Source organism: Gekko japonicus, unplaced genomic scaffold (assembly GCF_001447785.1).
Source record: "Gekko japonicus isolate JY-2015 unplaced genomic scaffold, Gekko_japonicus_V1.1 scaffold2290, whole genome shotgun sequence".
Classification (NCBI taxonomy): domain Eukaryota; kingdom Metazoa; phylum Chordata; class Lepidosauria; order Squamata; family Gekkonidae; genus Gekko; species Gekko japonicus.
In genome coordinates, this window is record NW_015168114.1 from 148,271 (window position 1) to 173,753 (window position 25,483).

At 47.8% G+C, this 25,483-nt stretch overlaps 1 protein-coding gene across 1 annotated transcript; it reads left to right on the forward strand.

Annotated features, from left to right (window-relative positions):
• Positions 1-5,556: 5,556 nt before the first annotated feature.
• CDKN1C (cyclin-dependent kinase inhibitor 1C (p57, Kip2)) lies at positions 5,557-8,979 on the forward strand. Its single transcript, XM_015414854.1, has 3 exons — positions 5,557-6,359; positions 7,273-7,399; positions 8,276-8,979. The coding sequence occupies exons 1-2, from the start codon at positions 5,774-5,776 to the stop codon at positions 7,392-7,394; spliced, it is 708 nt and encodes a 235-aa protein (XP_015270340.1). The 5' UTR covers positions 5,557-5,773; the 3' UTR covers positions 7,395-7,399; positions 8,276-8,979.
• The last annotated feature ends 16,504 nt before the right edge of the window (positions 8,980-25,483 follow it).

Consider the following 25,483-nt stretch of genomic DNA (forward strand, 5'->3'; position numbering starts at 1 on the left):
TTGATCTACTTGCAATTTCTTGCTTTCAAACTGCTAGGTTGGCAGGAGCTGGAACTAGAGACGGGAGCTCACTCCGTCACGCGGCACACTCGGGTCTCGAACTGCTGAACTACCGACCTTCCACAGCCTGCAGTTCAGCGTCTTAACCACTTGAGCCACCGCAGCTCCTATTTCATGCATACACATTCTCTTACAGCCCAATGGGAGTCATATTTTCCGCTCTCCCCCATGAACCCATTCTCACTGCTCAGCACCCAAACAGTAAGCAAATCAACTAGTCAACCAGTAGTTCTGAATAAATAGTGTATTTTTAAAAGGTTGGTGTTAATTTAAGCCTGTGCTATTATTATCCCATGCGTAGTTTTGCACAACGTTATGAGACCCCTGCCAACCTAGCAGTTCGAAAGCAAGAAATTGCAAGTAGATAAATAGGTACCACTTCAGTGGGAAGGTAACAGCCTTGGTGTTTACTTATGCCGGCCACATGACCACGGGAACGTCTTCGGACAGCGCTGGCTCTTCGGCTTTGAAACGGAGATGAGCACCGCAACCCTAGAGTCGGACTCGGCTGGCTTTCGAGCAAGGGAACCTTTACCTTTTTATGAGACCCCTAGTACCTCCTGTACCAGGGTCAGCACAAGGATTTTCAGCACCCTAGTCGAATGACTTTGCCACACACACACACACTCCAAGCCATGGGGAAGATGCCACCCACCCACCTCCTAACCACGCTTCAGGTAAGTTGCCACCACCTTTCTTCTCTTTCCTGGCATCAGGATGTTATCTGTTCCCGGATGTAGGTATTCATATCTGTAGGAGTCCTTTGCCATGGACCAAGGTAAACTACAAAGTGAACAAAGCTCTTCTTGTAGGGCTTATCCTTTATTGGTTAATCATTACCAAACGTTGGAAAGAAAATGAATTCTGCCTTCTTTGAGCAGAGAAGCACTTTTTAGGAGGATAGCGGCGTCCCACGACCACTGAAGCCAGATTGGCTTCAGTCCTATCATTTCCTCTGTAGACTAGATCTGATAGGTTGTTAAATCAAAGGAATTAATATTTCATCAGCTGTTTTCACTGGAAGGTCTGGTTGGATGACTGACCTTTCTTCATTCTGCCCCATCAAAAACCCTTCCAACAGAGGTTTACATCTTGCCTAATGAGGTGCATTGTCAGTGCCAATGAACCATGATACCCTTTTTATGAACTGTTCACTGAACAGCATCATTCTGGCCCGTAAGCCATCTTGCAAATGGCCATATGGTGTCCTCTTAGAAGTTTCATTTCAATGAGGGAAACCCAGGAACAATCTGATACCAACATTGTCATGACATTTGCCCCAAACACAACTCTAATTCTAGCTGGTTTAAGAATTCAAAGTACTCTGTATTTGAGTAATCTGAAATAATTTTATTTGCATGCCCTATAGCAAAATTCCTCTGGCTCTTCTTGAGAAAGATTTTGTGACAATAAGGGGATGTATAAGAGAAGAATCCTACCAAATTATTTGGTGACAGTAACAAATCTATTGTGGAAAGCACTTAGATGTATTTGAGTCTACTTCATCGGATGCATTCCCCCTCTTTGTTTAATACCAAATTTAAGTCTGTCCTCTGAAAAAAACGTTTTGTTTGTGATTGTCATGGGCTGTATCTCTCCAGAGCATTTAAAAATGTCTCCATGGTGTTTTCCTAATAAACTCATGGGTTTTTTAAAAAAATACCCCAATAGGATATTTTTGCTACCCCCTGGGTTAAAAAAATGCAACAATGGCAAAAATGCACACATTTTTTCAGGAGAAGGTTCCTACCTAGGTGGGGTTTTTGATTTGGGGGGTTGTATGTTTATTTACAGGAAGTAAACTGCACGTTTGGCTGTACAAATGATAATGTCCTATGAAGAAAAAGTTCTAGAGCCACTTTTCTCTGACTTCTATCAAAAAGTATAGATTGGGTAGCTAAATTACCCCACTAGTTTTTTCCAGCTTTTACACAGCCTGATAAAATGTTCTGTGAAACAAAAAAAATGCACACTGTTGTACTATTTTGTTTGGTCTTAATAGGAGCACAGTCTTCCAGTTATATCTACTTTATAAACAGCCCCATCTAGATTATGCTGAGGTAGCTACACTGACGCTGAACTGCAGGCTGTGGAAGGTCAGTAGTTCAGCAGTTCAAGACCCGAGTTGCCGCATGACGGAGTGAGCTCCCGTCTCTAGTTCCAGCTCCTTCCAACCTAGCAGTCCGAAAGCAAGATATTGCAAGTAGATAAATAGGTACCACTTCGGTGGGAAGGTAACAGCGTTCTGTGCGCCTTGGTGTTTAGTCATGCCGACCACATGACCACGGAAACGTCTTCAGACAGCGCTGGCTCTTCGGCTTTGAAATGGAGATGAGCACCGCAACCCTAGAGTCGGACTCGACTGGCTTTCGAGCAAGGGAACCTTTACCTTTACCTAGCTACACTGATCCATGCTGTAGCACTGTACATGTGCTGTACAGGGACCTGCCTTTAAAGAAGTTGTGGAAGCTTCAGTTGGTACAAAATGGAACCGCAAGGCGCATGTCTGGGATCAGGCGCTCAGAAGGCATGACTCAAGCGCTGTGTCAACTGCATGGGTTACCTTACCTCCTTCCAGACGCCATTCGAAGTGTTGGTTATTAGTTATTACCTCTGAAGCCCTTCATTTGCTCCGTGTCCTCATACTTCCCAAACTGCATCTCCCACACTCCTATGCGCCAGCTACATTCTTCAGACCGGCTTCTCTTCATGCTGCCCTCCCTTACAGGGGCAGATTGGCCACGGGGCCACCAGGACTTTTCCTAGTGGGCTGATGACCCCCCCCCAGCCCAGCTCAGTGGTAGAAGGGTTGTGCCCAGCTTACCTGAGCTTCATGTAGTCCATTGAAAGAAGTACCTACCTGGATGGGCGAGCAGACAGGTTATCTGTTTCCCCCCCTTCTTTGGGGGGGGCAGGGCCCTTCCCGGAGGTGTTTTCCCTCCCAGTCCGCCCCTGCTCCTTTAGGACTGTCCGTATGGCTACAGCTAGATCATGATTTCTTTCTGTGATGGGTCCAGTCCTTTGGATTGACCTACCAGAGTGGGTGAAGTCTTCACCGGCCCTAGTCACATGGACAACTTGCCATGCAAAAAGCATGAATGCTGGGCGGATTTTCGGGGCGTGATCACACCGCAACATCTGGGAAGCATAGCGCACCTGTGGCCTACCCGTGGTGTCCCGCAGAAGAGGCGGAGTTAAAAAGTACAAAGGAAAGTGCACTAGTATCCGGAAAACGCGTGGTACAGGTGGGCGTCTGATCGCGGGAGCACTAGTATCCCGTGGCATCTGGCGCCTGTCCACGTCCCGTCGCAAACCGGATGTTTTTCGTATGCGCATGCGCACAAACATGAAACTGAAAGAAGTGCTGCTCCACGGAACTGTACATGGGCACAAATGCTAAATGCTTGTGTGATCGCACCACGCCGCTTCTTTGCCACACTGCAGCATCGCCGTGTGATCGCCAGCTAACAGCCAAAGCATGGAGACTTGGGGGACCGTGTGATCGGGCTACCGTGCTTAATTTTGCTCCAGGACAAACAGCCATGCCTCCCTCCCCCCCCACGTTATCTGGCCATTGTGACCGGGGCCACTGTCTACATGTTAAGCCAGTTTTACACCAGAGAGCATCTAGTGGGTGGTAATTTGTTTCAGCAGATTTGGCTGTGTTCATTCTGATTCTCTGTGTTTTTATTTAATTCCGCATGTTCTAAAACTCTGGACGCTTTTAATTTGTAGTTTGTGCACTTGAGTTTGGTGACTGGATTGGTATATTTTGTGCCCTCTCAACTTGGTTGCTGCCCGGCCAGCAGCCTTGAGTCAGAGGGAATAAGGAGAGAAGTGTCTTACATAACAAACATGTCTAACATAGCTTTGTTGGTCTGTGTCTCCTGTGGCCCAGCAAGTCTACCTGCATCTTTTGTCTACTGCTTAGGAAGTAAGCTCCTGCCTGTGGAAACTCAAGCCAGTTATGTGTTAAGGCCATTTCATTCCCTAATGGTAGCAGGGTAGCAGTAAATCCTGTCTCAAAACGAAGCTGTAGTTGAAGCCTCCATCTGTGGCTCACCCTGATCCACCCTGCTAACCCTTTTGCCTCAATCCACAGCAGCTATTGTCATTGCCAGCGAGGAGACTCACTACAGCCTGCACGAACCTCCTCGCTTTGGTGTAAAGTGAGGACTCTGGAGCCAAGGAACTCCACACACACGAAATTGACAAAGTACGCTCTATATTCCTCCCAGAGAAGTGTTTGGAAGAGGTTCCTAACAGGAGACTCACTGGCATGTGCGGTAGCTGTATGGGTATAAAGTTGGGGGTGGCCCATCAAAGAAAACCTCACAGTGCAATAAAGCAAACCAGCCCCGAGCTCAGAACGCCCCAGACTTCATCACAGCGAGCCACAAAAGGCTCCGGTCGCCCAAGCATCAAAAAAAAACAACCCACAGATGGAAACGCTTGCAAAGCGACCTGCTTCAAACGGAACGCACGAGCCAGTTAATCCGGGGCGACTCAATATAGGAAGACCGCAGCCTCCTTTGTATTATGTGGGTTTCTTTTAATGAAAGGGGAGGGGAGGCTGCGGTTTCCCCCGTGCGTGTCTCCGCTGAAATCCAACACCTCTCCAAGTAATTCATCCGGCCGCTCTCGCGTCGCCGGAACAAGCTCGCCCTCGGTCTTTTTTCGCCATCTTTCGAGACCCGCATTCCCCCCCCCTCTCTTTCTAAAGGTAAAGGTTCCCTTGCTCGAAAGCCAGTCGAGTCCGACTCTAGGGTTGCGGTGCTCATCTCCGTTTCCAAGCCGAAGAGCCAGCGCTGTCCGAAGACGTTTCCGTGGTCATGTGGCCGGCATGACTAAACGCGGAGGCGCACGGAACGCTGTTCCCTTCCCACCGAAGTGGTCCCTATTTATCTCCTTGCCATTTCTTGCTTTCGAACTGCTAGGTTGGCAGGCCTCTTTCTAAAAGCCCTCCGTTAACATTGGCTTACAGTCCAGTTCCCATTGCTCTCCTCCGTCTCTACGCAAGAGCTATCTGCAGTCTGATTTTTTTCCAGCTGTCCGAAGGGTTGCCGGAAAAGTGACTTAATTCTGGGTGGGGGAAGAATCCATTCGCTCTACGCTAAAAGGCCCTCTTCCAAACGTTTAAAAAGGCAGCGACGCTCACAACAACCGGGAAAAAATGCAGCCGCGGCGAAGCAGCAGCCACTGCAACAGCCGAGCGCAAACAAAGGGAGCGCAGCGCCTCTACGCGGGCCGGGTGTCGGGTTACGCAGCCCACTCTTTAAATCGCCGGGGCGCCGCGTTACGCAGCCCTCCCTCCTCCGAACCACAGCCCCGAGACGGACAAGGCCCGCGGTCCAATGGCAAGGGCGCTGGCCCTTTTGGCGCCGGGACCGACTCCGCCGTCGCGCCAATCCGGAGCCGGAGGAGGCGGGCCGGCGCCCCGGGTCGGGCGGCGCGTCGGCCAATGGCAGGCGTGTTATTGCGGAGCGATAGTATTATGCTAATCGTTGTTTTGCTCGCGCTCACTCGGCGAGGGCTTTAAAAAGGGAGGCAGGCGCAGGCTGGGCGCTAGAAGGGAGCCGAGGGGGGGCGCCGCGGGCGGATCGGTTGTGGCTCTCGGCGCAGTCTCCCCCCCAGCCCGCCCCCCGCGATCGGGACCGCCGAGACGCGCCCGGGCGAAGGCGGCGGCCGCCCTCCCTCGCTCGGAACGGGCACCATGTCCAACGTGCACCTCTCCAGCGCCTCGACCCTGGAGCGCCTGGCCGCCCGCCGGACTTTCCCGCTCCACGCCCGCACCGGGGTGTGCAGGAACCTCTTCGGCCCCGTGGACCACGACGAGCTCAACCGGGAGCTGCGGAGCAAGCTGCGGGAGATCCGCGAGGACAGCCAGCGGCGCTGGGACTACGACTTCCAGAGCGAGGCGCCGCTGCCCGGCCCGGGCCGGCTGCAGTGGGAGGCGGTGGCGGGCGACGCCGTGCCCGCCTTCTACCGGGAGAGCCTGCAGGTCGGGAGGGGCCGCTTCCCGGTGCTGGTGGTGCGAGCCAAGCCGCCGTCTGACAGCGCCCCGGCGGAGCCCAGAGACTCTCCCCAGGACTCGCAGGGGCTGACTTCTGCTTCGGGGCCCCCGGGCATGCCTGCCGCCTTGGGCAGCGCCGCGGCGGGGGCCGAGGACCGCCTCAACCAGGAGAACCGGGCCGGCCGGCTCAACAACAACTTCTCAGGGATTATCCTCAAGCCCGTCCCGACGTGCGCGGCGACGGCTCTGAAAAGGGCATCTTCGGCCGGCGTCGCTCACATCACAGGTAAGCCCCGCAAGCCGCGCTCTGTAATGCACGGAGGAGGACTCCACCCTGTCCAGTGTTCCCTCTAAGCTGAGTGAGTGTGAGCCAGCTCACATTTTTTTTAGCCTCCGGCGCACAGATTTTTGTCTCCGCTCCGGAAGGATGGGCTCCGGAGCAAACTGATTGATGCAGGAGCCCAATCGCTCGCTCACCACTTTAATGCCAGCGGCTCACAAAGTGGGATTTTTGCGCACAGGACTCCAAAGCTTAGAGGGAACATTAACCCTGTCCCTCCCGTCGCGAAATAGACCCCCCGGGGGCTTCTCTCCCCCTCCGCCCATGCAGCCCCCCGGAAGGTATCCGAGCGTCCCTCGGAGGCGCTGCCTCTGTTAAAGATCCCCGGGGCTTGGCTGGGCTGGGGAGGAAAATGCTTACGCAGCACATCGCGCTCTGCGCCGCCGCCGCTGCTGCCTCTCCGGCGACGTAAACAAACCCGGCCAGCCGTCGCTGCGCTGTCCGGCCGCTAGGGGGAGGCAGGGCTGGCTGGCGGAGGCGGCGGCGTCCGCGGGATGAAGCCGAGCAGGGCGGGTCCCTGGTGCGCCGCTCGGTTGTTTTTCTGCCGGACTCGGCTGCGATGGGGTGTGTCTGCTCTCCCCCCTCCCCCCGTTCCCCAGGCTCTTGGCTCCGGCGATTTCTTTTTTTATTATTATTTATTTATAATTTTTATTGATTTTGACAAATAACACGTGAATTCAGTACGATGATCCAGCGAATAAACTTTAACAGAGTCAAAAAATTTTCACATCTAAGTAAAAGACAACTATTTTCCAGCAAATAGAACTGCTGTGCGTGACAAGTCAGGCTCCAGCGATTTCTAATGAATCCCCTCCCCTCTCCCCCCCCCCTTTTTTTTCTCCTTGCATTTGATCCCTAGATTTCTTCGCCAAGCGGAAAAGGGTCGTAGACTCGAAAGCGGCCGCGGATCATTCCAGCGCGCTGCCCGCCTCGGCCTCTACTGTCCCCACGGAGCAGACGCCCCGGAAAAGGCTCCGGTGAACGAGGTGAGAGACGGAACGGAGCGCTTGGCCCTTTCTTTGCGCCCTCCCAAATGGCCTGCTGGCGGAACATCGCCAGATCTTGGGGAAGGAGGGAGGGAAGAAATGGGCTGGATTCCTCTGTGTGTGTGTGTGTTAGCTGGGGGAACCAAGGCAGGCTGGATTGGCAGCAGTGTGTCCCCTCTAAGCTGAGTTCGCGTGAGCTAGCTCACAGTTCTTTAGCCTCTGGCGCACACGTTTTCGCCTTCGCTCGGGAAGGGAGGGCTCCGGAGCAAACCGAGATTTATGCCGCAGCCCAATCGCTGGCTTCACAACTTTAAGGCCAGTCGCTCACAGAATAGAATTTTTGCTCACCAGACTCCACACCTTAGAGGAGCCTGGAGCTTGAGAGAGATTGTGTGTGTGTGTGTGTGTGGAGCCATTTGTCCAATTGGCAGAACTTATACACCAACCTTGGATTGCTGTAAGAAAGGCGCTTGCGAGAGAAGCATCGTAATAACTTGGATGCTTGAAGTGCTATATGCCCTCCTTCCCTTTACGCCAGTGTAGATCCAGCAGCGTTTTCCGGATGGTCAGTTCTTGTGTAATGTGGAAGGCAGGGACCCATCCCCCACTCCTGGTCTCTGCAGCTTTTGCTGACTCATCGGCTGGTTCTGGGGGAAGGGGGGGTGAGATAGGGCTGCGTCTTGTGGTGTTCCTTTTGCGTTCACACTCAAAGAGTCATACACCTTGTTAAGTGAATCAGGATTTTTTTTTTACACTTCCTTGTGGTAGAATTGCCTGCATCCGCCAGTTTGTGTATGCGCCTGGAGCTGCAGCGGTGTCCGCCTGAGAGTTCTCTCTGCAAGCTTACTATGTGCAGCCCTTCGTCTTCTCTTTCAGATTTTGCACTACCGCACAGAAGCGCCGTTTCCTCGGCCCTTGGAAACCTAGAGCTTGAGAGGCCTCCTTCTGTCCACATTCAAGGGACTGGCAGAAGATACCAGAGTCCGGGAAAGAAGAGCCGTGTGACTTTTTTTTGTTTCCCCTCTTCTCCTACTCTCCGCCCCAGAAGGAACTGCTTGTACCTCTATGTAGCAAACTGTGGCTCTTGACTGCAAGCCACCTGACGGAGCAGTGTTAATTTACAACTGTGCAATTTATTATTTTTATATAAAAATGTATTATGCCTAATGTGAGTACACTGGCCTGAAGTGTAAAAGCTTTAAAGTCATTTATATAAAAAATGTTTAATCTCTGCTGATTTCTCAGTGCAAAAAAAATGTATATTTGTAAAAAAAGCAAACAACTTAAGAGTTATACTAACTTATATTTTCTATTTATGTCAAAAAAGGCGGATAACTTCGGTTGACACCTAGTAGTCTGTTGTTTGTGTGTGGTTTTTTTTTTCTTATTTGGTTAAGCCAAAGGGCACTATATTTGCTTTTTTTTGTTATTTACAAAAAATGTAAATTTATTTTTATAGTGGGTTTTTTTGCATTCACAAAATGTAGCTATGAATCAAAATTTCTTTAGTTATTACTTGAAAATAAATCTGATACAATGGTTCCTGAGCCGGTCTGTACCACTGCCGTTGCAAACGTATGCCACAATGTTAAAATAAAAAGGAATCTAATTTCAGTCAGCTGCTTTGGTTTTTGTTGCTTTTATACTTTCCCTTTATTCTTGGTGGCTTGCTTAGAACAATCCAAACACTTATTTTGTTAGATTTTTAGGGTAAGATGAATGTTACTCTTATACGATAACAGTTACTAAAATTCCTAGTCCACATGGGGTCCAATGTCTTCCTCTTGGAGTACCATGGGAGCATCACTAGATATCATCAAAGTGCTAGTTAAGACTTGGGGGACAGGAGAATATTCCACATACACAAACTGGCGGATGCAGGCAATTCTACCACAAGGAAGTGTAAAAAAAAATCCTGATTCACTTAACAAGGTGTATGACTCTTTGAGTGTGAACGCAAAAGGTGAAGGTGTTAACTTCTGATGGAATCTAGGGCATAAATGCTCCTTTTGGAGAAGTCCCATTGATGCAGTCCTCAGCCGCACAAAGCTGCTCATGAAATTTCATAGTTAGCTGTAAAGAAAGCTGTAGGGTGTACCACCTTCCGCCAGGGGCAATGAGTTTTTACCACCTTATGGACTGTTCTGCCCCACCCCAGTTATCTAGGGCTGTCTTTTAACTTGCCTTTAGCTGTATCTCTGCAAGAATTCAGCAGGTGAAGCTTGTATATAGAGAAATCTTAGCAGCTGCTGCTTATGGTGCATCAAGTAACTATTAGAGGCATATTCACAAAAGGCTGGCAAAAAACTGGTACCTCTAATACTGGTACCTCTAATATTACATACACCTTTTTTAAAGGAAGTGTTGATTTCAGTAGCACTGACTTCAAGATAAGTATCCTTGGGATTTAGGGTAGAAGAAGAGAAGAAGAGATTGGATTTATACCCCACCCTTCACTACCCAAAGGTGTCTCAGAACGGCTTACAAACTCCTTTCCCTTCCCCTCCCCACAACAGACACCCTGTGAGGTAGGTGGGGCTGAGAGAGCTCTGGCAGAAACGGCTCTTTTTCAAGGACAGCTCTTATCAGAACTATGGCTTGCCCAAGGTCATCCAGCCAGGTACAAGACTTCTTGCCTTTAGCTGTCAAAGGCACAGAAAGACAGCCATTATTAACCTTTCCCTTAGATACTTCCCGGGAATCATGCAAAAAGGGATGCTAAGTAGGATGGTAAAACTGGGGCCATCATAACGTCTGGAAGCATTTGCCCGCGACCCCAAAAATGTAATTTAGATGCAATGGTGGTCGGAGTGGCCTTTCAGAGATGCTTTGTATTTTGTCAGCCACCTTAAAAGCTGGAGAAAGTATGCGTCATCCTGGGAGTGTTCAGAACAAAAGAGGAATCCTCTGACACCTTAAAGATGAACAGATTTATTGTGGTGAAAGCTTTCCTGGGCTACAGCCTGCTTCACCAGAGGAGATGAAATGCAGTGTCAGTGGTTAGTGTCTTTGAAAAGCAAAGAGGCACTAGGGGAATATCTGTGTGGAAGCCCTTCTCCCTAATCTCTATATTCATTCCTTTTGATATGGAGATTCACTTTTTTCTGCTGACCTAATACCCTACTCCCGACCCTTTATTTGAAAGCAAGTCTCACCGATTTCAGTGGAACTGGCTTTAAGTAAATGTGGTTATGATTGTATCCTATCTGGAGGAAAGTGCTCATTAACACCGTGCTTGTGCTGAATGGAACCTTTCTCCATACTTTTGCACTCTTGTCTCTTGACCAACCTTTGTGTGTTTTGTAGCCATTTGCAAATGACAGCGTCTTGTGGCAAATAATACGGGCAACTCAGTTGTCGCGAGGGGTGGGGAGCGTCTGGGAACAGAGGGGTTATGTGAATCTACCCTAAGTCTCCTTGAAATGAGGGCTGTTGTATGCATTAAGCACTTATACATCCTATTGATTTCAATGGGAGGGAGTAAAGCATATTTGAACCCTTCGTTTCTAAGTTTTATCTGTAATACTTTTTGTATGTACAATTACTTGCAAACAATGTGTACATGTGGCAAGCACCTGCTTTTAACTTTGTGTATCATACAGTTCCATGGGCCAGTGAGTTTTCATTGGCTGCAGCTCTATGACGTCTGCATAGTATGTGAAGTATCCTTCTTTGTGATTTAATTTCCAAGAAAGGTATTTACTACTGGCAAGAAGAAACTGGGTTGTTGTTTTTTTGATCCAGAGAATGATAATTGTTGTCTTAATTGAGTTTTGGGTTTATAAGCGGTGTATTCCACCCATTGTCATCCTGCCACCATTAACAAGAGAATCCCTGTTAGTTATACATTAAAAATATAGTATGAAAAAAGAACCATTTGGTCACCTGCTAGAACTCTTATTTCAATGAGAATCCTCCTGTTGGTGTGGAGCAGTGTTCCCTCTAAGCTGAGTGAGTGTGAGCTAGCTCACAGTTTTTTAGCCTCCAGCTCACACATTTTTTTACTTAGCTCAGGAAGGAGGGCTCCAGAGCAAGCTAATTTATGCAGTAGCCAACTTGCTCGCTCACAACTTTAATGCCAGTCGCTCACAAAGTAGAATTTTTGCTCACAAGACTCCACAGCTTAGAGGGAACATTGGTGTGGAGGAATAGAAGGACCCTGTGGTATCACACAGTTGCATTAGACAGAATGACAAAAGAAATGTTTATGAAACATGGCACCACAAGTTCTTTTGTTGCCTTAAATTCAGTTGTCACATTAGCTTTCTTTTGAAGAATGACCAGATCTAACTTGAAACTTCTTTTGAATGTGTCACAGAAGAACTTAATGGCCCGTGTTCCCCTCTGCTTGCACACACACGCCGGCCTTGCAGAGAAGGCCTGATCGGACCCACTTTCTCAAGCAGGCACCTCCAGTTCCACTGACATGTGCCATACTTTGGCACACCCCCTCACACACCACTGCAAGGATTTGAACAGGCCGATTAAATCTCCTAGTGACCTGTTATTTACGGATCATTGGCACGATAAACTATAGTGGCTCTTCTGCTGTGTCAATGCACTCAGGGAGCCCTTAATCCTCAGCACAATAGCTGAGAGCCATTCCGGTCTTGTCCACAATAGTTTATATCTTTACAAAATATTGCATCTCTTGTGCATGCTTCTAAAGACCTCTGAAGAATTACCTCTCTCAGACACAGCCTTAAATCTTCCTGAACTTCAAAATTTTGACCTTTAATAAAATGTGCCTTATCTTTCTTTTTGTTTTTGGTTTTTTTCTTATGTAACCCTGCAGTTGAAGGCTATGGTGCTAAGCTACTTACTTGGAAATCGGTTCCAGTGAAATTAATGGAACTTTCATTTACTTCCAAGTTAAGGTATGCAGAATACTTAAAAGTAAGACAAATTGATCTCAGTGGAACTTGACTTTCTTGTTTCAAGGTGCAATGAAAATGCTGTGTACTGATCCCAATGGAATGTACCACCTAAACTAAATAAGTCTTACAAAAAATAATCTTACTCAGAAGCAAATACTTTATAGGCTAATGTTAAGTACTTTTAAGCCATATGGATTTCAAAAGGGGGGGGAATTAAGCATCTGTTTTACTTTTCCATTACTGCAACTTAAAAGTGCATAAGTTTGGCCCAGGTTATGTTGATTTTAATTTATTCATTGATTTCAATGGAGCATTTCCAACTAAGGAACTTTAGGTCTGCAGTCCTGCAAGAACTTTTGTGGACTTAATTAGACATACTTCATCATCTTTGGATTACTCCCAAAGTTTAGGATCAGAGTGGAATATTGTTTAGAAACAGACATTTGGAAAGGAAGAGAAAATCCAAATCCCTAAAGACAAGTGCTGATTATCAAAACGAAGTGAGAAGAATTAGAGTTGCTCTGGAGTAGGTCCATGTTTGGGATATTCGTTTATTCGTGTTTAGTTTTCAGTAAATGACCTCAGGAGTACCCTAATGAGCCTGCAGCTAAATGAAATATTATGGATTACTGTAAAATATGGACAGTCCCAGACAAATTATTATTCAGAAAAGTGAGCCGACTTGCTGAGGTCTGCTGTGATAAAATTTCAAACTGATGTTTGGAATGGCAAAAAACCCCAAACCTGTGTCTTAAACATCGATTTTAATAAAAAAGGGGCAAAACCAATTTTTTGCATTTAACAATCTCGCCACGTCGTAAACGTTTCGGGTTTTAAATTATCACCAATATTTGTGCAAGGAAGCATAGTACCAACCGAGCACAGACTGTACAGTACACTCGGTACCGCTCGATCCTAGACACGTTTTCTCTCGCCGCACCGATGTACCTCAACCGGATGTGCACGCAGACCTGCAGTCCGCTCCACGCACACCTGGGGCAGGTCCCGTCGAACTCAGTGGGACACGGGCCAGGCAACAGACGTGCTAGAGTCCGCATTATTTCCCGGCCCATCTAAACTGGTCAACAAATATAGGCTCAATCCGTAAACCGGAGACTCTGGGAACTGATGCCCCCAGCAACATAGAGCCGTTGCGAAAGGGAAGACAGTCTCCACAAGTTCCCCGGGGGACAATAGATCCAACCACCGGTGAAGTGAAATCGACACGGTCATTTTGGTGGTCCGGGATGTTCTGGGCTTTACGGTAACTCCTGAGGCTGGCTGACGTGCCTCTAAAATATTCATAAGTGGCACAGTAGTGACCCCCTTCTGACTCCCCCTCCTCCTCCTCCTCCCAGCTCGGCGCACTCTCGGCAATCTTTGTCTTCGCCACACACCAAGCAACTTTGCAATGTTCCCTCTAAGCTGTGGAGTCTTGCGAGCAAAAATTCTGCTTTGTGAGCTCCTGGCATTAAAGTTGTGAGCGAGCCATTTGCCTACTGCATCAATTAGTTGGCTCTAGAGCCCTCCTTCCTGGGCGGAGACAAAAACGTGTGAGCTAGAAGCTAAAAAAACCGTGAGCTAGCTCACCCCCAACTCTGCTTAGAGGGACACACTGCGAGCAAGTCGCTCCAAGTTAAATGCAGTGTCTCTCCAGAGAGTCCCCCCCCCCCCCCCGTTGCACTTCAAACTCACACTAACTCAGCTTAGAGGAAACACTGCTCTGGAGCCCTCCTTCCTGAGCGAAGGCAGAAACGTGTGAGCTGGAAGCTAAAAAAACCGTGAGCTGGCTCACCCCAACTGTGCTTAGAGGGACACACTGCGAGCAAGCCGCTCCAAGTTAAATGCAATGTCTCTCCCCCCTGCTCCGTTGCAATTCAACAGCGACTCGCCCACTTTTAGGGCGCTCCAGGCATGCCGGGCGTAAGGAGCGTCAGGAGCTGAGAACGGGGGACTTTCCGACCCGACGGGACGGTCACGGTCCAGTCCTTAGAGGGGAACGTTTGGAAGCCGTGCAAACCCGGCGCTGTCCTTTGCCTCTCGGGGAGTGTTGGGAAAGTCACAGTAAAGCGACCTTGGGCACGACCCCCTATATTGCCTTGGGCCGGAAGCCGTCGACGGGGTGTGTGTGTGTGTCTTAGGAGAGATGGCAGAAGAAGGCACTTTATTGAATTGATAACAGCGAACAGAACAGGCTTTAATTAGAACACATTGTAAAAACAAGGGATTTTGTTCCAAAGTTTGTTGAATTATACATCATTTTTCAATGCTTACATTTTTTTTATTCATATTGTACTGGTTAATATGTTTACCTGTCCTTTAGTTCATGATGGACTTTGCTAATGTTATAAAAATGTGATTGTTATGTTTTCTCAATACTATTGTATTATACCAATAAAATGTTATTTTTAAAAACAAAAAAAAACACACCGCGGGGCGGCCCCGATCCTCGCCGCTTGACGTGGAAGGCCATGCCACCGCTTTCGGCCAGCCTCGCTGTTCTCCGTTCGCAAAGGCAAGCGTTGAGGATCGGAGGGGTTAGCGTTTTCAGTGAGGCGGGCGGGAGTGACAAGGAAAAACTGGCCAGGAGCGAGGAACGGAGCCGGTCGGAGGATCTGCTGTCTGCAGCGGGCGGAGAGCGAGTGCTTTGCTTTGCTCGCCTGTCCTCGTCTTGGAAGGGCTTCGCCCCCGGGGGCGCTCGCGCTTGCGCGCGGCTTTGGCACCACGCCGCTGCAAAAGGGATCCCCCGCCAGGCACGGCTGCGGCTTTGCTTAGCGTGTCAGCGAGCCCCCTTGGAGGCGCTGGCTTGGAAGACCCGAGCAGTAGCTTTTAAGTGGCCTTTGAAAATTCTAGTCTATAAGGCTGGCTTTAACACTGAGCAGAAGAAGGGGATGTGCAGAAACCCCCGTTCCCTTCTGGATTTGTTGTGGCAAACTGATCTACCCCCAAAAAAATCTGAAATAGAGTGAGAATCGACAATACCATCATACAACAGACATCCACCACTTTCCCCCTATTATATGCTTGTAAAAGAAACGAAACATACACTCAAATATGCAAGGGAAACTGAACTCAGTAACACTGTAAGCTAGTGTGAAGTGTCTGGGATACTGCAGTGAAAGAATCAAGAGGATATCTCGTTGGGTACACGAGAAACTGCAAGTTAAAACACTTGTGACAGTAGCTGGAAACTGCAGAGCTCAGGGAATGTTATGCCTACATTTGATGACGTCGCGACGTAGTGGAAGGGCCTTCCATATATAGGAGGTAGTGGCGGTAGCGCCAGGCCTTTGACTCGGACAGGCACGAAGGGCGCCCCTTTCTTTCAAATGGATGCGCTGCTCTGCTTTCGAAGCCAGCGACGGAGTATTGATTTAAAAGAAACCCCTCCTCCCTCCCTCTCGCCTTTCCATCTGCGTGCAGCAGGGCCGGATTTAGACTTGCTGAGGCCCTAAGCTATACAAAACCTAGAGGGCCCCTACTGTTTTAAATTACATCAGCTGGTCTCAGAAAAATTTAAAATATATATGCCTTTTTAATATTTGAAATCATTTTTTATATTGTGTTTTTATTCGAGGCCCCAGCAGATTGCGAGGCCCTAAGCTGTAGCTTATTTAGTTTATGCGTAAATCCGGCACTGGCGTGCAGCCTCCCCCCACCCCTTCCCCGGATTAGGTGTACGAAATGCTCGTCTTCAGCCTAGAAGTAACATTGATTACCGCCGGACGGTCTGATCACTTAATCGGAGGACGCGATGATGTCGTACGGCTCCGTCGATGGCGCGGATCCGAGGTGATTTTCCCCTTTGAAAAGGAGGAGAGAGAGAAAAGAAGGGGGGGGGGAGAACAGCTCCCCCCCTGTTCTTATTAAACGCCAACAATGCATGGAGGGAGGCAGCTGGATCCTCCAGGATTTACGGGCTTTTCTTTGGCTTTCATGCGAGCAGGTGTCTTTGGGACCTCCATTGTCTCAGCAGCACCCCGCCCTTCCCCCTCCCCTAATAATAGGAGCCTCTGAAATGAAAGATCCACACACCCAGCCCTCAGATACTTCAGATGGACCGGCCCTTGGCGTAAGGTGCAAGAAGCCACCCTCGGGCAGTTAACTGATTTAGGAGTTGAGCCGTCTTCAAAGCAGTCCTATTTATCGGAGCACAAAGGGCTTGGTAAGCAACAGGGCTGCTAACCTTGGATCTTGGGAGGCCCCAATAAAAGTCGCTTCCTGTTGTGCGCTTCAGCTGTCTGAATGTCTTCTTTACATTTCTTACCTCTGTCTCTCGGCCGGTCGTTCCACCAGCACAGAGCTAGGTGCTGTTTACAAGTCTATGTACACAGGAGGCTTGATTTTATCCTGCACTATAGCCAGTTGCCGATATGCCCATCGTTCCTACCTCCTTTTTCTTTTCGCTGTTGAAGTCCGAGCCGACTCGAAGCAGCCTGTTGTATACAAAAGCCACAGGCCACAACAAATCAGCAGAGCCTTTCAAGAGGATGAAGAATATGTATTTAGCAATGTGAGGGTCTGGATCCGGCCCAGCACCTAGGGATGCCAGCCTCCAGATGGGCAAACATAAAGAAACACTGTGTTAGAACAAAACACACTCTACTAATATGCACTTGTGTCTTCATATATTGATTTACATTCAATAGAGACCCTTGTATATCTTATAGGTAAAGGTAAAGATTCCCTTGCTCGAAAGCCAGTCGAGTCCGACTCTAGGGTTGCGGTGCTCATCTCCGTTTCAAAGCCAAAGAGCCAGCGCTGTCCGAAGACAATTCCGTGGTCATGTGGCCGGCATGACTAAACACCAAGGTGCACGGAACGCTGTTACCTTCCCACTGAAGTGGTACCTATTTATCTACTTGCAATTTCTTGCTTTCGAACTGCTAGGTTGGCAGGAGCTGGGACTAGAGACGGGAGCTCACTCCGTCATGCGGAAGGAAGGAAGGAAGGAAGGAAGGAAGGAAGATGATGGTGATAGTGATGATGAAGAAGATAGTAGATAGATGGATGGATGGATAGACAGACAGACAGACAGACAGACAGACAGACAGACAGACAGACAGACAGACAGACAGACAGACAGACAGACAGACAGACAGACAGACAGACAGACAGACAGACAGACAGACAGACAGACAGACAGACAGACAGACAGACAGACAGACAGACAGACAGACAGACAGACAGACAGACAGACAGACAGACAGACAGACAGACAGACAGACAGACAGACAGACAGACAGACAGACAGACAGACAGATAGATAGATAGATAGATGATAGATGGATACATGCATGGATAATAGATGGATGGGTGGATAGATGGATAGATGGATAGATGGATGGATAGATGGATGGATAGATAGATGGATGGATGGGTGGGTGGGTGGATGGATGGATGGATGGATGATAGATAGATAGATAGATAGATAGATAGATAGATAGATAGATAGATAGATAGATAGATAGATAGAGGTGTCAGCCTCTAGGCGCGACTCTGTGATCCTCTGGAATTACAGCTCATCTCCAGTCTACAGAGATCAGTTCCCCTGGAGAAAATGGATGCTTTGGAGGGTGGACTCCAGGGCGTTGTATCCCACTGCGGTTCTTGTCCTCCCTAGGCTCCATCCCCAAATCTCCAGGAGTTTTCCAACCTGGATCTGGCAACCCTCCTCCCCATCCTCCACCGGTGGTGGTGGTGGGACCTGGGAACCCTATGACAGATCTGTACTGAGTGCCAGCTCTTTTCATCTCTTGCATCCTGCCTCTTGGAGACATCACGTCCATCCATGCGGCAGGACTCAGTCAGCGCTTTGTCTCACTTTAGAATCCTCTCCCGCAATCCCTTGCAACATCTCCTGCCTCCGGCCACCCGCTTTGGTCTGGGTAAATGCCAACAGTAAAAAGCACTTCACACGTATCTGTTACAATCATTTTGAAACCACTTGTCAATCGCTTGCTTGGGAGAAACAACCTTGACAAAACATGCCGCAACTTTTAACCTCCTTGGCTCTAGACAAGCTCTCAGCGGCGGTAAATATTTCTTTCCCCCCTGCCTGTAACAAAAGACAAGGATTCAGCATCCGTTAAGGATTTAGGAGAATGTAAAGCCATTACACGGGGAGGTGTCACCCCAGTAACACCATCCGAGAAAATGTTGCCTCCCTCGGTTCCCTCATGTCCCCAGTGGACCTATCAGGTGGACAGAAAGGGCATTTCAGGTTGCTGTCATCCAAAAAAAGAACCTTATACATGGCAGCTGGATTCTGGAAGAAGTTTTGCTTGATACAAAACAAGGCAACTATGTGACTGGTACAAATGGATTGAAAACCAGGTCCTTCAGTGCAATTTGCTTTTGGGGCAAGATCTGTATAACTTCACTGGTTGGAAAACATCTCTCTCAGTTACATTGGGTTGGACCCTTACAACCACCAGCTCTGCTTGGATCCCGTGTTCCCTCTAAGCTGAGTTAGTGTGAGCCAGCTCACAGTTTTTTAACCTCCGGCTCACACATTTTTATCTTCGCTCAGGAAGGATGGCTCCAGAGCGAACTAATTTAGGCTGTAGCCAAATCGCTCGTTCACAGCATTAATGCCAGTAGCTCACAAAGCAGAATTTTTGCTCACAAGACTCCACAGCTTACAGGGAGCGTTGCTTGGATCTTTATCACATCCCCTTCCAAACACAAGAAACTAGATTTATTTATTTATTCAGATATTTATCCCGCCCTCCTGGACAATGCCAGCTCAGGGCGGCTTACATCAAGACAAATAATTACATTAAAAACAAGTTGATGTTAAGATAATTATAAAATCATAATAAAATGCTAGTAATTGTTGGTATTCATCTCACAGTAGCAGCCAGTATACAAAGTGCTCAGCTTGCAGTCGGCTCTTGGTATTCATCTAGATGTCCTTACAGGTTCGCTGTTCTCTTAGGCTGTTGGTGGTGGTTTCCAAAGTCCAGGCCCTCTCCCTTGCACCAGCCGATGTTCCTCATTGGTGGTGTTGGCCCCCAAAAGCCGGGTGGAAGAGCCCTGGAACCTGCATAAATTAAGAGTCAGGATTGGGGGGCTGCTGGGGGGGGAGTGAAATCACTCTTTCTACCTCTTTCATCCGTGAGAGCCAGTTTGGTGTAGCGGTTAGGAGCACGGACTCTAAACTGGAAGAACCGGGTTTGATTCCCCACTCCTTCCCCTGCAGCTGCTGGTGTGACCTTGGGTCAGTCACAAGTTCTCCCAGAGCTGTTCTCTCAGGAGCAGTTCTGGAAAGAGCTCTCTCAGCCCCCACCTACCTCACAGGTCAGATTCGACTGGCTTTCGAGCAAGGGAACCGTTACCTTTACTTTAAGCAATCCTGCAGAAAGGCCCTCTTGGACGCTTGAGAGGCTCCAGCACTTTTGGTTGCTCCAGCTTTGAGACTGACAAGATATGGAAGTTCACTGGGGCCCCAGTCACACAGGGGGGGGGGAGCATGGCCAAAGCGCGGCTTTTCTGAGCTGCAGCAAAATAGACACGCGGCGGCGGGATCAGACAGATCCCCCGAGCCGCCGTGCAGTTGCTCCCCGGCACGATCAGATGCCGGGGGGCGGGGAGCCATGGGATGGAGAGCGAGGCAGCCGGCTGTGCATGTGCGCACATGCGCAGTTTGGCCGGGAGCCTCAAATGCTGTGGAAGACGGGCACGCCGGCGATCCCACGGCCACCCTTGCTGAGGAGCTTCAGGTAGGTAGTACTCTTTTCTAGGGGTTTTTTTTGATGCACGGTTTTGCCCGGAAAGGACGGATCGGGGATGGGTGCGCTCTGCTTCCCAGACGTTGCGGTGTGATCGCACCCGTTTGATGCACCCCTGATCCATCCCTCTTGTGGGGCAAAACCTCCTGTGTGACCATGGCCTGGGTCTTTTATTCGTTTGTTTGCACCTTTCCTGAATCACCTCTGGAGGGCCATTCCACTTTGCAGCCATTTCTGAGCCCAGTTTCACCCCTCTGTTATTTAATGGTGCACTCTGAATTGGCATGACTCCTCGGAGAATGTGTATGTTTCAAGGGGATACCATTCTGGGGAATGTGTATATTTCAAGGGGAAACCAAGTATACTCTTGGGAGAAGTAGAAAATGTTTCCCCAGTTTCCCTGTTCCTAGAGAGGAGAGGAGAATAACCAACTTTCCCTCTCCTGGATATCTTTGGGAAGGTGTGCCACTCCATTTCCCTCCTCAACTTTGACTGGCTACACCCTGCATGGCACTGCCTTCTTCCTTATTCCCATCACAAAGCACACTGCCCCTATTCTTCTGGCCTTTGTAGCCATATGGCAAATCCATGTAGACACAGCCAACATCCATTTATTCAGGCACATAATGTCCCGCAACAGGGAACAATTGGAACTTTGTTTGCTTCTATTATTGATGCGAATGGGAGAGGGAGGGAGAGAGCAAGAGAGAAATCATTTAACTATAAGAGATATCCAGCTAATTATGAGCCATATGTGCCTTTAGTGTCAAAGCAATCCTATGAAGTTCATTTTAAACCTAGACTACTTTATTAGGTGCGGAAGACAGATGTCCCCCAACAGTGCATGCATTAAAGAAGACCCATGTAGTAGAGGTCTTGAAATATTTAACCAGGGCTTCTTCATTTGTCAGGGGACTTTAAAGTGCTATTTTTCACCAGGATATAGGCAAGAGGGGTGTGTATCAGCTGAATAGATTTAGAATCTTTGTATTTGGGGAAAGACAGAACTTCTCTTTAAACCCTAGATGCATGACAGCATCAAATGCTTTCTGCAAGATTCACATGGCAATTTTAAAAATTGGCATTGACTGGAATAATATCAACATTTTAAGCAACTAAAAACTAGGAATCCTGTTTGTGTATGTTCATTCTTCTAAACACAGATGTTACAATTTTCCATTTAAAACATTTTCCTCACATTCAGCAGCCAGAAACTGAATTTAGAATGCAGAAATCCCTCCTTCATTGGAATGGACTGAGTGTCCTTAAGTGATAATCCTCTGCCAGTTTCCCAAAGGGTTAGGCACACTGCAGGGAAATTAAGAGAAAGCTCATTAGGAGAAAATCTTAATTTATTTTTCTACTGATTTGGCTACCAGACAATTCCCTTCACAGTTGCTCAGATGCATAGCAGATCTTGCCATACTCAGACCGAGAATATTTGTATCTATTAATGCTTATTCTTGCATGCAATTAAACAATTGCAACCTCATAGAAGGTTTTTTTAACATTATCAAGTATCTTCCTTTGATTAATTAAAAACAGACTAATGTATCTCAATACAAGCAATATTTCAGGGATGGCTCTTGAAGATAACTATGTCTTCTTGTTATTATTAATTCTCCCCAGGTATATCCTCTTTTACTTTTGAAAATCATTCACATTGCATAAATTAAGAGACAAATGCAGATGCATTTTTAACATTGTTCCCCCTTTTGAAGGGGACAGCTCTTATTAAGACCATGTTAAAATCTCATGTTTTAATTTGGGAAGACACAATCAATGGTTAATTATACCAGTTCGCCCATTATTCAATCAATGCTTTTAGTTATTTGCATTACATCAAAATTAGTCATTTAACAGAAAGATCTGGGGTAAGGGAAGCAGCAAATTTTGTGCCATCTGTCCCTTGTTAACATTAATCTGCCTTTAAATGAATCTATCATTTGTACAGGGAATTAATGATCGGGAAATAAAAACAATTGTGTGGTGATGGTCTCTCCTCTCCGCTCCCTAAATATCCCATCTTGGACATTTGATTATTGGATTCAAGAATCAGAAACTGAACATTTGTAAAGGATCTAAGTTCATGGCAAGTATATCATGATCCGCTTTCCTTGGGGAACCGACTCCAGGATATGTATGCCACTCAATCAAATGCCTAGGCAAAGACCCCATCTGGCACCCCTTTGGAAATTGAATTGATTATGGGGAGGAATTAGATATAGTGGAACACTCATGCCAATATATACAGAACTAATCAGCTTACTGCAGCTGGGCTGGGCAGTCTCTACTGAAAGAAAGGAAAACACCATTTTGTTTCAGCCTGCGTACATAATGCAGAACTCTCTACACAGCTGTCTTTCCTCAGGACTGATTCCCCAAAGCCAGCCCTATAAAAAAACCCTTCTCTTTCCCCCTCAGAATTTAAATGAAAAGACAGAAAAGGTAATAAGCTGATTCTGACAGAGTCACACTCCCCTCAGACGAATGCAATAGTAGTGGTGTATTAGAAGGAAGAGGGAGGGTCTCAGAATACAGTTTGAGTCCAGTGGCACCTTTAAAACCAACAAAGTTTAATTCTGGGTATAAGCTTTGTTGGTCTTCAAGGTGTCGCTGGACTCAAACATTCTATTGCTTCAAAGCAACAAGGCCACCCGCCTGGGTCTCAGAATAATGAGTGAATTAATATTGATCATTACTGTTTGCAGGGGTCATTTCGTAGAAAAAGAGGTGCAGGAGCTCATTAGCATAACTCATTAGCACAACTTGTTTGCATATGCCACACCCCCTGCCAACACCGGAAGTGTGTCAGAAGGCGACACCCACCGCTCAGGCTCCACTGGACTGCTTTGGATTGCTAGCTTTTTTGGGGGGGGGGATGTGCAGATCTGTCCTCGCAGAGGAGGGAGAGCTTGTACCTGAATAAAACGTGGTCTTAAAGGTGTCACTGGACTGTTTTGGACCGGGGGGCTGGGGGGGCTCTGCAGCTTACCTGGCTGCTTCTTGCTCTGACTGAGCGCTGTTGGGAGCAGGGGGCGGGGCTTGTTGCATGTGCCCACCCTCTGGGCTCTTTACTGCCGGAGCTCCGCTCCTGTGCGCTCCTGCAGGAAATGACCCCTGCCTTTTTGTAAAAACTGCAGTCAGTCACTAGTAATTCTACTGCCCTGGGAACTACCTGGGGAGAAGGCTGCCTTGGAACAATAAGAAAGCAAAGTCGTCAACTGCCTGAAGGGGGTAGAAAAAGTACTGTCCTGTTAAGAGAGGTTTAATGGGCTGAGGGAGATGTCTGTGATCACAGTAGCTCTTAATGGAAAAGCCAGCAGCATCACTGCCCGTACCTCATGCCGCCTTATCACAGACAAACACATACACATTTTGCTCTTCATTGGTCAAGGGGAAACATCCTATGCTATGACTCTGGGAGCGATTCTGTTATCAGATGTTAACTAGACGATCTATGTTCAGGATCCCTCGTATTTTAAAAGAAAAGTTTAGAACTTCCCTGAGGCGAGGGGAGACAAAGAGGGTAGTAGTCAGGGGTCATTTCGTAGAAAAAGAGGTGCAGGAGCTCATTAGCATAACTCATTTGCATCTGCCACACCCCCTGATATTACCGGAAGTGTGTCAGAAGGCAACACCCACCGCTCAGGCTCCACTGGACTGTTTTGGATTGCTAGCTGTTTGGGGGGGGGGAAATGTGCAGATCTGTCCTCGCAGAGGAGGGAGAGCTTGTACCTGAATAAAACTCGCTCTTAAAGGTGCCACTGGACTGTTTTGGACCGGGGGGCTCTGCAGCTTACCTGGCTGCTTCTTGCTCTGACTGAGCGCTGTTGGGAGCAGGGGGCGGGGCTTGTTGCATGTGCCCACCCTCTGGGCTCTTTACTGCCGGAGCTCCGCTCCTGTGCGCTCCTGCAGGAAATGACCCCTGGTAGTAGTGTTGGGATGGAGACGTTCAGACTTTCTCTCTGTGCCATGTTCCTGATCTAAAATGCACCGGTGACGAATACCGCTTTCTGTCTTGCACAGGAAGACATATATCTTACCTGTACTTACGTTCCATTAACTCCATTAGGAGCAAGGCAGAATAAATCATGTGCAGGACTGCAGCTTTCTTTTCTTTGGACAGGGTGTTCACTTGTGATTTCAGCGAACAATGGATGAGCTCTTGTAAGTGCTAAAATCAGAAGAAAAATAGTTTCCAGTAATTACCTTTAACTTGTTATAGAATATTCTGGGCATCTGATGTTTCAAGTTCTCTTTGTTCTCAAGCTCTCAAGACAATTTTGGACCCCCTGCAGTATGACAGCTTGAACGAACTCTCCTTAAAAAAAAAAAAAGTCGTCATACTGTTCTCCTGTCCTTTCCCCCCCATCCCAACTATCTACTTCTTTCCATTTCCACAGTTAGGGATGGGGCAGGTCAACTGCCATGAACTTTCCACGAACTTTCAAGCAGTTTGTGGTGGCTCATCAATGGATACATTTCCCGACAGACAGTCTACGCTCAATCAAAACATTTACCAAAGTTCAAAGCAAGGAGGTGCGGAATTCTCCAGCCTTGGAAACACCACTCCTTCCCTTGGAGTCTCAGAGCGTCTTACAAACTCCTCTCCCTTCCCCTCCCCACAACAGACACCCTGTGAGGTGGGTGGGGCTGAGAGAACTCTGACACAAACTGCTCTTTTTCAAGGACAGCTGTGCCAGAGCTTCTGACTGACCCAAGGTCACATCAGCAGGTGCAAGTGGAGGAGTGGGGAATCAAACCTGGTTCTCCCAGATTAGAGTCCGCGCACTTAACCACTACACCAAACTGGCTCTCACTGGTGGCAACCAGAGGACCTCTGTGTCCAAACTGTTGGGGCATGGCCCAGGCCCCAGGGGGAGACAGTATTGCAACCAGGCTACGAAGTGGTTCTGAGCCATTCACAGGGTATGCATGCAGACCACACGGTGCAAAACATCACCACTGTGATACAGAATAGTCTGAGGGAGTGGGTGGGCAGTGGTAACATTGTCTGTGGCTACATGGTCAAGGGGAAGAGGAGCTCAACATTCTCCAACAGCTGGCTGACCCTCTCTTAAATGGAAAAAGGGGGGGGGACTGAACCCAAGATATATCTGCGAACCAAGAGGGTCAAGCTAACACTATATTATATAAAAAATACAACTGTTTCTTAAGGTGTACACATGTTAAAACATATTATGACTAAAAGAAAGAGTCTAAATTTCAGACTTTTAAAAGCTTTTCAAATACAAATACACTTGACGGGTAAACACTTTTTAACTTAGGACCAAACGCGTTTCGGCCCCTTCGGGCCTTCCTCAGTGGTCACTATTCTCTATATTACACTGATACACATCCAAAATACACGTATAAAAAGTTTTGTTTTTTTGGTGTGTGTGTGTATGTGTGTGTATATATATATGTATATATATATGTATATGTGTATATATATATATATGTATATGTGT

Coding starts and splice junctions, on each gene's coding strand:
- CDKN1C (XM_015414854.1), top strand. CDS start 5,774: ATGTCCAACGTGCACCTCTCCAGCGCCTCGACCCTGGAGCGCCTGGCC. Junction 6,360..7,272: donor CGGCGTCGCTCACATCACAG/GTAAGCCCCGCA, acceptor TTTGATCCCTAG/ATTTCTTCGCCAAGCGGAAA.